Source organism: Papaver somniferum, chromosome 5 (genome assembly GCF_003573695.1).
Source record: "Papaver somniferum cultivar HN1 chromosome 5, ASM357369v1, whole genome shotgun sequence".
NCBI lineage: Eukaryota > Viridiplantae > Streptophyta > Magnoliopsida > Ranunculales > Papaveraceae > Papaver > Papaver somniferum.
The window spans coordinates 156706099-156719158 of NC_039362.1; the positions used below are offsets into that span (position 1 = coordinate 156706099).

A 13060-nucleotide genomic window follows, 5' to 3' on the forward strand; every position below is an offset into this window, starting at 1 on the left:
AAGTCCCCTACCTGAGTTGTCAGTCCTCTTTGTAAACTCTTCTCTAAGAGAAAAAAAAAAAAGAAAATTCCCTCCGTTTCTGGAAAAATGTTACTTTTACTTTCAATTGACCTTTATTTTTGAAGCATATACAATGTGCAAACAAAGCACTTTAGTGTGGCGGGTTTCTTGCAATATATGTATATTATCTTATGCCAGTGTGTTGTTGAGGTTTAAAATGTATGGAGATGGAGATGGATAACAATTGACATCTTCTATACATATATTTATTTCTACAAACATCATATGATAAAGTAATAACGTAGTTGGTGGTTGCCAATGAGCTAGCTAGAGTCTCCGTAACTGGCCGAGGCAGTGACAGTTCCAACTTCCAATAAATTACGTGAAGTGGAGAGTGATTAGGAGTTGCTGTTAATAAGTTAAATATCGTAAATATGTGGAACTGATGAAATCAACAAGTGTCATGATTTGTGAAATTATCAAAGATGTAATAATAAATATATACAATCTGATAGACTTTAGGTCCTTGTTATTCATTCATTCCCCACACATGGTGGCCAATTTTGTTGCTAACCAGCATTTTGGCCTAGTCGGCTAGTGCTAATCTACTTGATCGACTTTGAGTGGTATAGTTGGATTAACCACGGGAGATTATATATTACTTGATGGAGTCTGAGTGGAATAGTGGATCGAACCCCAAACATTTTAATCGATGTGGTGCTAACAACCAGTGTGAAAAACAGAAGATTTTTTTTTTCTTTTTTTCTTTTTTTTAATAGTAAAGAATTTGTTTCCAATTCAAATTATTGTTATCATCACCTAATAATTTTATCACTGTATTACAATAACGCCGGCTGTCATGAGATGAGACGGTGAAACTGATGCCAGTACTAATATGGGTTCTCAGATCTTTTTCGTGTTTTCTACTCAATTTTTCAAAGGTTGTCTTGTGACTAGGGAGTGTTACTCATTACTTTAACGGATGGCCATGTGAAGTGAAGTAATGATCCAAGTTGAAAATATATTAAAAACTAGACACTTGGACGTCGACTGGAACCCTTTATACGATGTTAAGCCTTGAGAAAGGTACGCATAATAACTCCAAAAGTTCCTCCCTTCCCAACACTCACCAACAAAAATCTCTACAACTACTTAATGACATTCACACATCTTCTCAACTCTTTATCACATATTTGTTTGCTAAGTCAAACTGCGAATTAATTCCTCCTGAAGTTCGTATATATCATTATATATATCGCTCGTTCATTAGTTTCTCGAGTATCCTAGAATGTTGTGTTTCCATACTGCATAAACTCTAGTTGCTGTTTGTATCCATATACATAAACTCCTGTTTTTGTCGAGTTTCGTTTAAGAGATTATCATGGAGATGGAAGGCAGCAGCTACGGTAACGGAGTTTCCTGCAGAGGCGGTGACATGAAAAAGGGAACAGTTTTTGACGTATGGGTCGACAAGGTTCGAAGATGGCCGGGAATGGCGACACAAAAGATATGGAAAGTTGGCCGTGATGATCCGAGAAGAGTGATTCATGCTTTGAAAGTTGGTTTTTCACTAACATTAGTTTCATTGTTGTACTTGTTGGAACCACTCTTTGATGGAATTGGAGATAATGCAATTTGGGCCGTCATGACTGTTGTTGTAGTTCTTGAGTTCACCGCAGGTGCGAAGTTAGCTATTTATATGCTCATTTCATAGATGTATTCATGCATGCAAACCATGATTTGGTGCTAATCAATCTACTTAATATTATCGCAGGTGCAACTTTGTGCAAGGGATTGAACAGAGGACTCGGTACACTTTGTGCCGGATCACTTGTGTTTCTCCTTGAATTTGTAGCTGATAAATCCGGTAGAACATCCAGAGCAATTTTTGTCGGTGTCGCTGTATTTCTAACCGGATCAGCAGCGACATATATGAGATTTTTTCCACATATAAAAAAGAATTACGATTACGGGATCGTAATATTTTTACTAACATTTAATTTGATAGCTGTATCAAGTTTTCGGGTTCATAATGTGTTAAAAGTTGCACATGAACGATTCTACACGATCGCGATTGGTTGTGGAGTTTGTCTACTCATGAGTTTATTGGTTTTTCCTAATTGGTCTGGTTTACAACTTCATAATTCAACCGTCTCAAAACTTGAAGGCTTAGCTGAATCAATTGAAGGTAATTATATGCCAGTTTTCGGGTTCTAGCCTCTACAATAAGTCTTCTAATTGCATTGTTGTTAAATTCTTGCAGCTTGTGTTAATAAGTATTTCAAGGATTCGGAGATTATTGAAGACGAAAAATCCTCAGATGATGAGGATCCTATTTACAGAGGCTACAAATCAGTTTTAGACTCCAAAACTATGGATGAAACGCTTGTAAGTACGGCCTAGCTAGCTGATTGATTTATCTTGTCTTTGCCATGCATCATCACAGGCTCTATAACAAAACAAATTTCCAATTGATGAGATGATAAATGAATCAGGCATTACATGCAAGTTGGGAGCCGAGGCATTCACTGTACTGCTACAAAACTCCCTGGAAGCAATATGTAAGATTAGGAGCTGTACTCCGTCATTTTGGTTATACACTTGTTGCTTTACATGGCTGCCTGCAATCGGAAATCCAGGCACCAAGATCTGTTCGGGACCTATTCAAAGCACCATGTACCAGAGTTGCAAGAGAAATCTCGAAAACGTTCAAAGAACTCGCAGACAGCATCCGAAACAGACGTCTTCTAGCCCCAATCTTAGTATCCGATCCTCTTCACGAAGCATTACAAGATCTGAACGATGCCATTAAATCTCAACCTCGACTCTTCCTGAGTTCCAAGAATCGTCACCACAACCACCACGCCTCTCAAATGTTAGCTTTAACGGCCGCCACTGCCAGCGCCCACCAAAAACCACCAAATACGAATTCGTCAGCTGTTTCATTAGCAACGGTTAAAACCGACAGTTCAGCGTTACTAGAGTGGAAAAGGAAACGTGCAGCTGATCAGTATAAGGATTCAGAAAGGAAAGTATTAAGGCCAACACTGAGTAAGCTGGATATAACTAGCCTTGAATTCTCGGAAGCACTTCCTTTTGCGGCCTTTGCGTCATTGCTTGTAGAGATGGCGGCTAGGCTCGATATGGTCACGGAACAAGTAGAAGAGTTGGGGCGATTGTCTAGGTTCAAAGAATACAAAGCTGATGAGGTTGAAATTATTGTAACCAATGGAGAAAACAAAACGGTGAAGAAGGATAGATCTAGAGATTTCGCAACAAATATGGCTTCTAACGATGTAGAGTAATCAACAACTACATTTTGTATTAATTTTTAAGAGTTATGTAATTCTATGGGATATCTCATTGTCTCATTAATATCCAGACGGATGGTCTCTCCATTAATCTCCATCCTCAACGCCCAACTTTAGTCATTTATCATGGGTTCTAGATGACTTCATTTATCATGGGTTCTATGTTTATGATTTTTCAAATTTATTTGGTTCTTTGTTTTTCTTGGTCAGTGAGAATTTTGATGCTGACGAACTTCGAACTCAGGTCACTGTATCATCATCCAATGAATAATTTTATAACGGTACTACATTGATACCGACATGATTGTTTTTGGTTGGTACATGTTTTCTTCTTTTATGGCGACTCCAATAATTCAACTGAAGCTAGTTTTGCCGTCAGGTCACTGACGTCATCCTCCACTGACTTTACCGCCAAACATTTTACCGTGGCAAAGGCCCAGTTCAAACTTGTGAACATGACAAATGCCATTTTGTCATTTGTTGGTTTCCGCTAATTTTGAGACTGCCAAATATAGACTGTTGGTATCGCTACACGTGTAAAACAGTAAAAGCGAATCGAAGAAAATGTTCTTCGTTCTTTCTTTTTCTCCATTCTCCTTTCACAGAAAATTTTACGCATATATTATTGATGAGAAAAGAAAACCCTAACTTTTCATTGAAAAATCCACAAACTTTGATCTATCAATGACGGATTCAGATGCAAATCTAACAGCTCTTCCAGAGGAAGGAGTAGAAGAAGCAGAAGAAGCTGGAACTCAAACCCTTCCTTCTGTTTACTCATCGATCCCTATTCGTCCAGCAACTCAGTAAGATTGCCTCTACCAATTCTCATCATATTCATTCATATCATATGTTGATTGAATTTTGTAATCTCAGTTTTAATAGCGGAACTGAATGATCAAGTTCAGTTCAAATGGTTACGAAATTGGATTTTGAATTGAACTTGAATAATTAGAGAACATTGGGTGATATTTTGTTACTTCAAAGATCAAACATCAAACTGCACCAAAATTTCTGTATTTTCATTAGGGCATTTCCCTAGATGGAAGTGTCAGTCAAGTGCAAGTAAGTGGGATGTGAGGGAGGTGCATCCATAATACGGCTTATATGAAATCTTGTTAAAGCGAGCAAAACTTCTGACTCTCTTTCTTCATTGTGCCGAAGCACATGACTATAGATGTTCATTTTATCTGGTTGTTTGTTATCTAACCATATTCCATTTTCTATGTGTAGAACTTCTAAACAAAAGTATGCACCTATAGAATGGTTAGGCTACTTTGACAAAGACGAAGACATTAAGATTCCTGATTCAAATGATGTAAGTAATCAGTTCAATTGATTCTTTTGAAGGATTTGAAAAAGAAAAAACAATCTCATGCGTTTTGCTGTTATTAGGTGTTCCATGTGTACATGGCGGGATCTGAAGGGCCAGTTGTTTTTTGTTTGCATGGAGGCGGATTCTCAGGGTATACCTTATCTAAAGAATGTTCACTTTTTTTTTTTAATAATCAGTAATTGTTTTTCAAAATCAGGATGCTAGTTATAATTTGAGGAAGAAGTGAGAACACATTTTCTTAGGATAAATCATCTTCTCTGTAATGAGTCCGGGTATTTAGCATTGGGAATCATCCAAGTTTCTTTTACTCTATGTTGAACCATATATGCGTCGAAGACGGGATTTTTGGATCTGCACTTATGTTTTCCTTTGTGGCTTTCAAAGAAATGATTTCCTTCGTTATGTGACAATCCTTAGCACCACGCATAATTGACTATTCACCCTATTAGTGAATCAGTTTCTTTAGTCCCATATAGTTTCATTGACCGTTACCTCATGATGCCATACATGGTGGACCTGTCGTTCTTTAGGTGGAACTATATAAGAAGGGCAGTCTTAAGGTTCTTGAATCCTAACTGTCTCGTGCTAGTGACACTCAGGCAAGGATGTTTTTTGATATAATAAAATACTTATTGGCTTCTTTTTTTGGTATATAACAAGGTACGCATTTTTCTGCTCATTTTCTCAGGCTTTCATTTGCATTGTCAGCAAGTAAAATAAAGGCCAATGCTCGGGTTGTAGCCATGGACCTTAGAGGACATGGCAAGTCATTCACAGAAGATGATTCAGATCTATCCATAGAGGTAAACTCATATTAAATGTTGACGGTTCTGGGTACTTACCATTTTCATTGTCGGTTTTTCTTTAACTCTTGAAGCTGCTTTTGAAATGTCATCAACTTTAATATACCATTTGCAGACTCTTCGCAGTGATGTATTAGCTGTTATAAACGCAATGTATGGAGATTCTCCGCCTGCAATTGTACTTGTTGGCCACAGGTTTGTGCCCCTTAGTAGTGTTGATTTATCATGTTTGCTTAGGTTATACATTTTGCATGTGTAGTAAGTATATAAATGAATTTGAAATTCAAAAAGATTGTTTCTTTTTTTATCTTTTCATACTCCTACATGGTCTAGGTTTTTGTTCCATCTGTCTTATTATTCTAATTGTAGGTACATTCGTTAATGGTTGGAGTATCTTTTCTTTTTGTTTCAATACTAATACTAGTTTTGGGGTTGTTTCATACACTTTCTGTCGACCAAAAAAAAAACTGTACTGCTATAAGCTTTATCCTCTAAGGTGCAAAAGCTGTTATATACAACATAAATGTATCTCATTAGACTTACTTGTACTCTTACAGCCTGCATTAAATAATAATGCTGATAATCTTATCAACGGTTTAAGTTAGATTCATCATTGTATTTTACAGCTTGGGAGGTTCAGTTGCTGTGCATGTAGCTGCAAAGAGAGCTATATCAAAATTGGCTGGGCTGGTTGTTGTTGATGTTGTTGAGGTTAGTTCTAATTCGGACAAACCATTCCAATGTGCAGCACATTGTTTATGGGTGTTCACAGTCATAATGATAATACTTGAAACTTCAGGGAACAGCTATGGCTTCACTGATGCATATGCAAAAAATTCTATCGGGCAGAGTGCAGCATTTCCCCACTTATGAAAAAGCGGTACCTACCCATCCTTAAATCATTCTGGACTTCCCTAAAAACTTATGCTTCTGCTGTTTGGGGTTATTTTATTATAGTAAATATATTCTGTTCTGAGACAGTATAATTCTTCTCACATTTGGATACTGAGTGTAGTGTAGTATAATTTTTATCGAATGTAGTACTTGGATGAACTAATTATAAACATATAACATCTGCTTGAATGACGTTCAATATAGACATTAGGGAGTTGTTTTATAGCCGTTTAGTATCTATTGTTTGAGGTATTAATTTGAATAATGGCCGTGCTACATCAGGTTGAATGGAGTGTGAGAGGAGGTTTTTTACGGAACATTGAGTCTGCACGTATATCCGTTCCATCCACTTTAAAATTTGATGACTCAAGGAACTGGTGAGTACTTTTTACCGCAATTGATAGTTATGGATCATATTGGTGCACAAAGTGTCTATTACTTGTTCCTTTTAAACCTCGTAAAAGTTGAATTTCATGTATTTTATGGTTAATTTAGTCTATTTCAAAACGCCCATGTTAAGCAATACATGTGTCTGATTTTGAAGGTGTGTTGCAGTTATATTTACCGAACGCCGCTAGAAGAGTCAGAAACATATTGGAGAGGATGGTAAGTACTGCTTGGTTTAGTAATTTTCGTTTGATAGAATTACTCTGATAATGATTCCTGATGCTTTTATTAAATCAGCTCTAAAGAAGCGAATCTAGCGAAATACCAATTTTTTGGACATTAACTATGAGTTTGTTTTAAATACCTCTCAGTGGTTGTCCAATTCATTTCCTATCTTAATTAACATATTGATGGTGGTTCTCTGGACATATACCACCTGCAATGCTATAAACAGTAACTTATGTTCTGTTAATTGTCATCTCTCAAAGCAAGAGTTTGTTTTGTTTGTCTATTTCAGATTGAAATTGTGCTTATAATATTATAACATGCTGTCTTATATGTGGTGTAGTGCTGCCGTGATACATATACTGATATTCTGTCTTTTCTTACTTGTTCAGGTATGAAGGCCTTTCTGATTTGTTTTTGGCTTCCCCCGTGCCGAAGCTGCTATTGTTGGCAGGAACAGACAGACTAGACAAGTAATCTCCGACACTTGCATCTAACTGCCTACTTCTATGTTTGGTTATTGAAACTAGCATGGGATCCTCTTAGTTTTATGCTTCATCTTAGCTTTCAAACTTTTAGCTGTGTATTCTATTTTTGTGATTTATGTCCGACTGGAGATGGTAATTGAACCAAGCTACATATACTTTAGGCCTTTAGGGATGATATTTGAGCCAAATTACCAATATATACTTTTAATGCAACAATTACAGAGGAAAAGAAGAAAGAATGCTATGGATTTAATATATAGAGAAGAAAAAATAGGGTTATTTTCAATAATTTTCTAGGTAGAACTGTAGAAGTCTGCTACCTAGCTAATAATGACTAATGCTGGAGCAGGAATCCTGCTAATCTAACTAAAACCACCTATGAATTTCACATGACTTGTTGGAGACTTGGGCTGAAACCATCCATAGACTCTAAAGAACAATGTAACTAAGTTTGAAGGATATTTATATACATGCCAGTGTTGTTGAATTACATACATTAAGAAAGGTAGAGTAATGTTCCTAGAACAAGCTGGATGAAGCATTCTTAGTGTACGAATTAAAGAGAATGATATGGCTTAAGAAAACCAAGATACCAATCTGCAGAGCACAAGTATCAACAAAGACTGGAAAAATAGTTTGTAGAGAATACCAGGATTGCAATTCCTATATATCCAACACATGTTGTTATGGATTCAATTGGAGTAACTATCCTATCTGTTTTCTTATTTGATTGTCCTATCCGTCTTTAAACAGATCTCTGACAATTGGTCAAATGCAAGGAAAGTTTCAAGTGATTGTTGTTCGACATACTGGTCATTCTATACAGGTAAGTTCTGCTGTTTTTGCAGTTTCACACTTTCCTGAAGCATTTCTTGAGCTCATTTGGTTCACTTTGATCCATTTAACGTTGCAGGAAGACGTACCAGATGAGTTTGCTTCTCTTATAAGCAATTTCATATCTCGCAATCGAATAGGTCCACATGGTGTTGAGGTTTGTGTCCTGTATAACTTTTTCTATCTCTGATAATATCCAAACAAACCCATTTGACATATTGAATATCTTCATTTGGTTAAATTTCGAAGTTGTCTTCTCTATTGTCATTATCATTTTTAGGCCCCCTGAAAGAGAACTTGCAATCATTTCATTCGTGTATTGTCTCTCAATGATATTACAGTCATCAGCCTCCGTTTATTTGTTCTTCATTTCAGTTTTTGTTTTCTGGTTGCATCTGGATGAGCAGAAAAGTAAAGAAACAATAGTTAAATAGAGTGTTATTGTAAACCCTAGTTGCACAATAGAATTGCTGAGTTATGTTGATGGAACAATGTTTGAAAAATTGCTTTTCATTTTACTGGCTGAAAGATGGTTATAACGACTGAACTTATCATTCTTGTATTTTCTCTCAATGATATTACAGATCATCACCCTCCATTTATTTCTTCTTCGTATCATTTTCCTTTCCTATTATTTCTGGTTGCATTTGGGTGCGCAGAAAGTAAAGATACAACAAAAAAATTGAGTGTTTTTGCAAATCCTAGTTGCACAATAGTAGAGTTGAGTTGCTTTAGTGGAACAATGTTTTAGGAACTGCTTTTCATTTTACTGGCTGAAAAGATGGTTATAAGGACTGATCTTGTTAGAAAAAACGTAAAAAAAATGACTGTTATTATGTTATGTACTACTATAGGTAGTGATTTTTGTTTGTTTGGATAAACTGTCATGGCGGGTCCGGTACATTTACTTCATTTTTAGTCCTTCGTCACCTGAAACCATTATGACATTGACGGCCACAGAGTGTTACATTGTTGTGCTTATAACAGTTCTTTCCTAACATCGTTATATATCTGTCCGCGCGCGTTACCTTGACAATGTTTAATAATAATGAATTGCAGATACCAGGGCTTCCTCGTCCACAAAAGTAAAAGTTCAGTCACAAATCTGAGTAATCAAGAGGAGAAGAAAATCATTATTCCCTGAGAATTTCAACTTTAGTTTTCCCTTGCTTGATTTTTCTTCTGTAATCTCCGAACATCCACTCGACACATGAAACATTGTATACTTGGTAACATTTTACAAAATCTGGGTCTGTGGTTCTGTCTTTTGGGAGCCATCTTTTTATTTTGTATTTACGGCTTTGGTTTGGAATGTTGTAATGGACGTAAATATACCTTTTGTTTAATTACTGATCACCAGTCAGATTCAGCGTGGATCAGAAAAGACAAAACACTGACTCTGTTTGGAGGTAAACCATCTGCAACATTAGCCAGTTGGTTTCCAACACCTTGTTGGAATCCGATGGTGGTTAACCAATAACAGCTGATAATCCTCTTAAACGATGGCAAGAGGTTGATTATAGTTGAGAGTGATCACATTTGCTTCACTTGTCAGTCTGTTTAGTGAATGCTGTTAAGAGGGGAATTTACCTCCTGGAGGATTTTGTAGTTTTCTTTGAATAGTACCCATAACAAAATATGGAGTCTGACTGATTGCTTTATTAAATCTTTTAGCTGTGCTATAGTCAAGATGCACATTTTATGATTTTTTTTTTATCATAGGTCAATTGAGATTTTTTTCAATTTGCTGTTCTGTCAGCAGCTTTGATGTCAATGGACATCCTTCTTAAACCTCCGTGATCGTCTTATAGCTGTTGTGACAGACTTTGGCTAATGCTGGAGCGTGTAAGCTTGTTCTACCGCCTCCTTTACACTCTCTTCCCCAATTTGTGCACTCTTTAGTGTGAGTTGGGAAAATGTCTGGCTGGGGAGGATGTCTTTTGCCTGTTCAGATATTTCTTTCCAAGAGTAAAATTGGCAATTCTGATGTTCAGTTTCTGAGAGTCAATTCATTCCTAACAAATACCAACTAGTAAAGACATTTGTAGACCACAACTCAAATAAAAGGTCACATCCCCTCCTCCCTCTGGGACAAGGTTTTACTTATTTCCATTGGAGTTGTTTCTGTCAATCTTTTGGGTTCAGTATGAACGTAACACATGAAACATCTTTCAGAAATACTCTGATTCCAAATTTTCAGCAGCAACTAAGTTAAAGTTCATATTAAGAACTAGTAACATGACAACTAGAATCCGAAATTGAACCTTAGTTTTAAACTAGATTTAGTGTGTAAGAGTAAACCGAGAATTTTTTGAGAAAAATAAACAAGAATCAAACAGATAAGAAATGTCTGACTCAACAGTCTCTGTGATTTTCCCCATCTCTTCATTGTGGGATGTCTCCGCCTTCTACAGTAGATCTTCATCGGTTTCAAAGATGCTGACTTTAAAACGAACTGATTTCTTTAAAGTTGTAGCCGATGGAGAAGTAATCTCAAACAAACAGGCATCTCCAACTTTTATGGTGTTTTCTTGTACAAAATCAGTCCAACCCCTACCAGTAATTCCTGAATTTACTCCCTCTTTTTTCCATACATACTTAGCTTTCCATGTTTTTCCATTCATCTCCAGATATATACGTTTAGTTCCAGGGGATATATGCTTTCTTGCTGCATCAACAGGAATCGTCTGCAGTTGCATAATATGGTTTCATTTGTCAGTTAAATGTGAAGAAGCCAGAAATGATTGAATGAAATACTTTTACAATGTGCATAAGAAAAAGAAGGAAAGAAAACAACATTACCATGTAGTAGATGGCCGATATATGTGAGCGTTTCATGCTTACAACGAAATGTGGTGCTCTCCTTCGTTTACCTTCACGAACAGCTTGTTCAAAAACTTCATGTTCTTCTTTTCCGGACTTTCTTTTTAACACAAGCGCCAACGGGTTTACTGGGGTGACTTCATCATCTTCTGATACTGAAACCAATATGTACCATCGACTAAAAACACAAAATGCACAAAATGAACTCATGAGCCAGGAAAGAAAAATTACGCAGCGAAGAGAATTCACCTTCTTCGGGCTTGACAGGAACTAGAGCTTTGCCTTTACTACCTGGAAGTGGATTAGACGAACGTGGGTGAACAATAACTCTTCCATAAACTTCCTCCTCCTCTTCATCATCACTAATGGCGATTGCTTTCTTCTTATAATGAACCTTCTTATGTTCAATTATCTCAAAAGAAGATTGTCTTTCTAATCTTGGATGAACAATGACTCTTCCGTAAACTTGCTCATCCTCCTCATCATTATCGCTAATGGTCATTGCTTTCTTCTTGTAACGAACTGTCTTAGTCTCAATAATTTCAAAAGAAGGTTCTCTTTCGACTCGTTTTCTTCCCTCATTCAACCCCTTACTCTTATGACAACCTTTGACATCAATCCATGGCTCCCTTTCCACTCTTTTTCTTCCCTCATTCAACCACTCCTTGTTGGTACTCCTATGGCTACCTTCATTGTTGCTATTGGAATGTGACCTTTCTTTCTCACAAAAGTTTGCCTCATCAAATATTAAGACCTCAAAAACTGAAGTCCCTAAGTTGTACTTAAAAAGCAAAACATCATTTTGTTTGAGATTATGTTCCTGGACAAATACTTCCCATCCCTTTTTCAAATACAATTCCTCACTGCCATATTTCATCAATTGGACAGTCCAAGTTCTCCCACTTGGTCCTTTCAGAGTAACTACACTAATCTCTGATAATTCATTCCTCAAACATTTCTTCACCAACTTCTCTGGAAATTTCTGCATTCATATACTTTCAATCATCAAGATCCCAGATAAATCTATTGCAAAACACAATTAGGATAAATAGAGCTATTTACTTACAAGTTGGTAGCGGAAATTGTTTGTAAGAACAGAGAAGAAATGCACCACTTTAAACTTTGACCAATACATTTCTTCTTCCCACTTTTCACAATCCTCACACTTTCCTCCCATTTTAGTCCTACAAGAAAAACAGCTCACATTAAGATACTAGATTCACAGATATCAGTTCAAATGATAGGGCTTTTGAGCATAGAATGTGAACCCATTTGAGAAACCCATGATGGTTTTGTTAAAGAATCAGCTAAATCAAGTATAAAACCCTAAACCCAATTTAAGGAAGATCAAGAAAAGATCGAACATTTACCTATCTCCTTTAAAAACCTCCAACTGCAATCTCGAAAATGATGTATTTCCAGTACCCATTCCTTGAGCATTTGCACGATGAGAGGACCCTGAAGCTGGAAGTAGTTGTAGTTCTCGTTGATTGAGTTTCATGATTGTTTAATAGTTCCGATCTCTAAACCCTTGAAGCTCACACTCTGCTCTTTCTTTATCTTTTTTTCACTATGAGAAGTAGTAGTAATCTTAATTTATGAACTTTAAATTTTTCTCCTAACATGATCAGACAAGTACTATACAGTCTTCCTACCCCCAACTTCCAACTTCAATAGAAATTTAATTCTCTGATTTTTTTCCATCCATAACTCTGATTTTGCTTTCACCATTTCTAGTCCTTGCTTTATCACTCAGTTTGCTCTGTTTCAGTTTTTAGTTATTTTTAGTAAGAAAGTTTTGTCACTCACGTTTGATTTTGTTTACCCCCGACATTCGTATTAAAATTACCCCCAACCATGTAATGATCCCGATCTTGAATCGGTCCTATCAATTGATTAATCGACGTTCCTACGTTGATATAAAAATTCTACCCGACAAAATCCGGGGAGAAACAACGC

The 13060-nt window shown here is 36.5% G+C and overlaps 3 protein-coding genes across 3 annotated transcripts; 2 read left to right on the plus strand and 1 right to left on the minus strand.

Moving 5' to 3' along the window:
• Positions 1-1201: 1201 nt before the first annotated feature.
• Positions 1202-3512, plus strand: LOC113283323 (aluminum-activated malate transporter 12-like). The gene is made up of 4 exons (XM_026532545.1): positions 1202-1679; positions 1775-2188; positions 2264-2388; positions 2496-3512. Exons 1-4 carry the CDS (start codon positions 1382-1384, stop codon positions 3303-3305), a joined length of 1647 nt encoding a protein of 548 aa, XP_026388330.1. The 5' UTR covers positions 1202-1381; the 3' UTR covers positions 3306-3512.
• A 365-nt stretch (positions 3513-3877) lies between these two features.
• On the plus strand, positions 3878-9692 carry LOC113283324 (protein phosphatase methylesterase 1-like). Its single transcript, XM_026532546.1, has 13 exons — positions 3878-4117; positions 4545-4629; positions 4707-4777; positions 5336-5450; positions 5566-5645; positions 6077-6161; positions 6250-6330; positions 6627-6721; positions 6900-6950; positions 7349-7429; positions 8198-8270; positions 8358-8435; positions 9338-9692. The coding sequence occupies exons 1-13, from the start codon at positions 3996-3998 to the stop codon at positions 9365-9367; spliced, it is 1047 nt and encodes a 348-aa protein (XP_026388331.1). The 5' UTR covers positions 3878-3995; the 3' UTR covers positions 9368-9692.
• Positions 9693-10531: 839 nt separating this feature from the next.
• Positions 10532-12839, minus strand: LOC113283325 (B3 domain-containing protein Os03g0622100-like). Its single transcript, XM_026532547.1, has 5 exons — positions 12472-12839; positions 12168-12285; positions 11351-12083; positions 11081-11256; positions 10532-10965 (listed from the first exon to the last, which is right to left on the minus strand). Exons 1-5 carry the CDS (start codon positions 12600-12602, stop codon positions 10687-10689), a joined length of 1437 nt encoding a protein of 478 aa, XP_026388332.1. The 5' UTR covers positions 12603-12839; the 3' UTR covers positions 10532-10686.
• Positions 12840-13060: the final 221 nt, after the last annotated feature.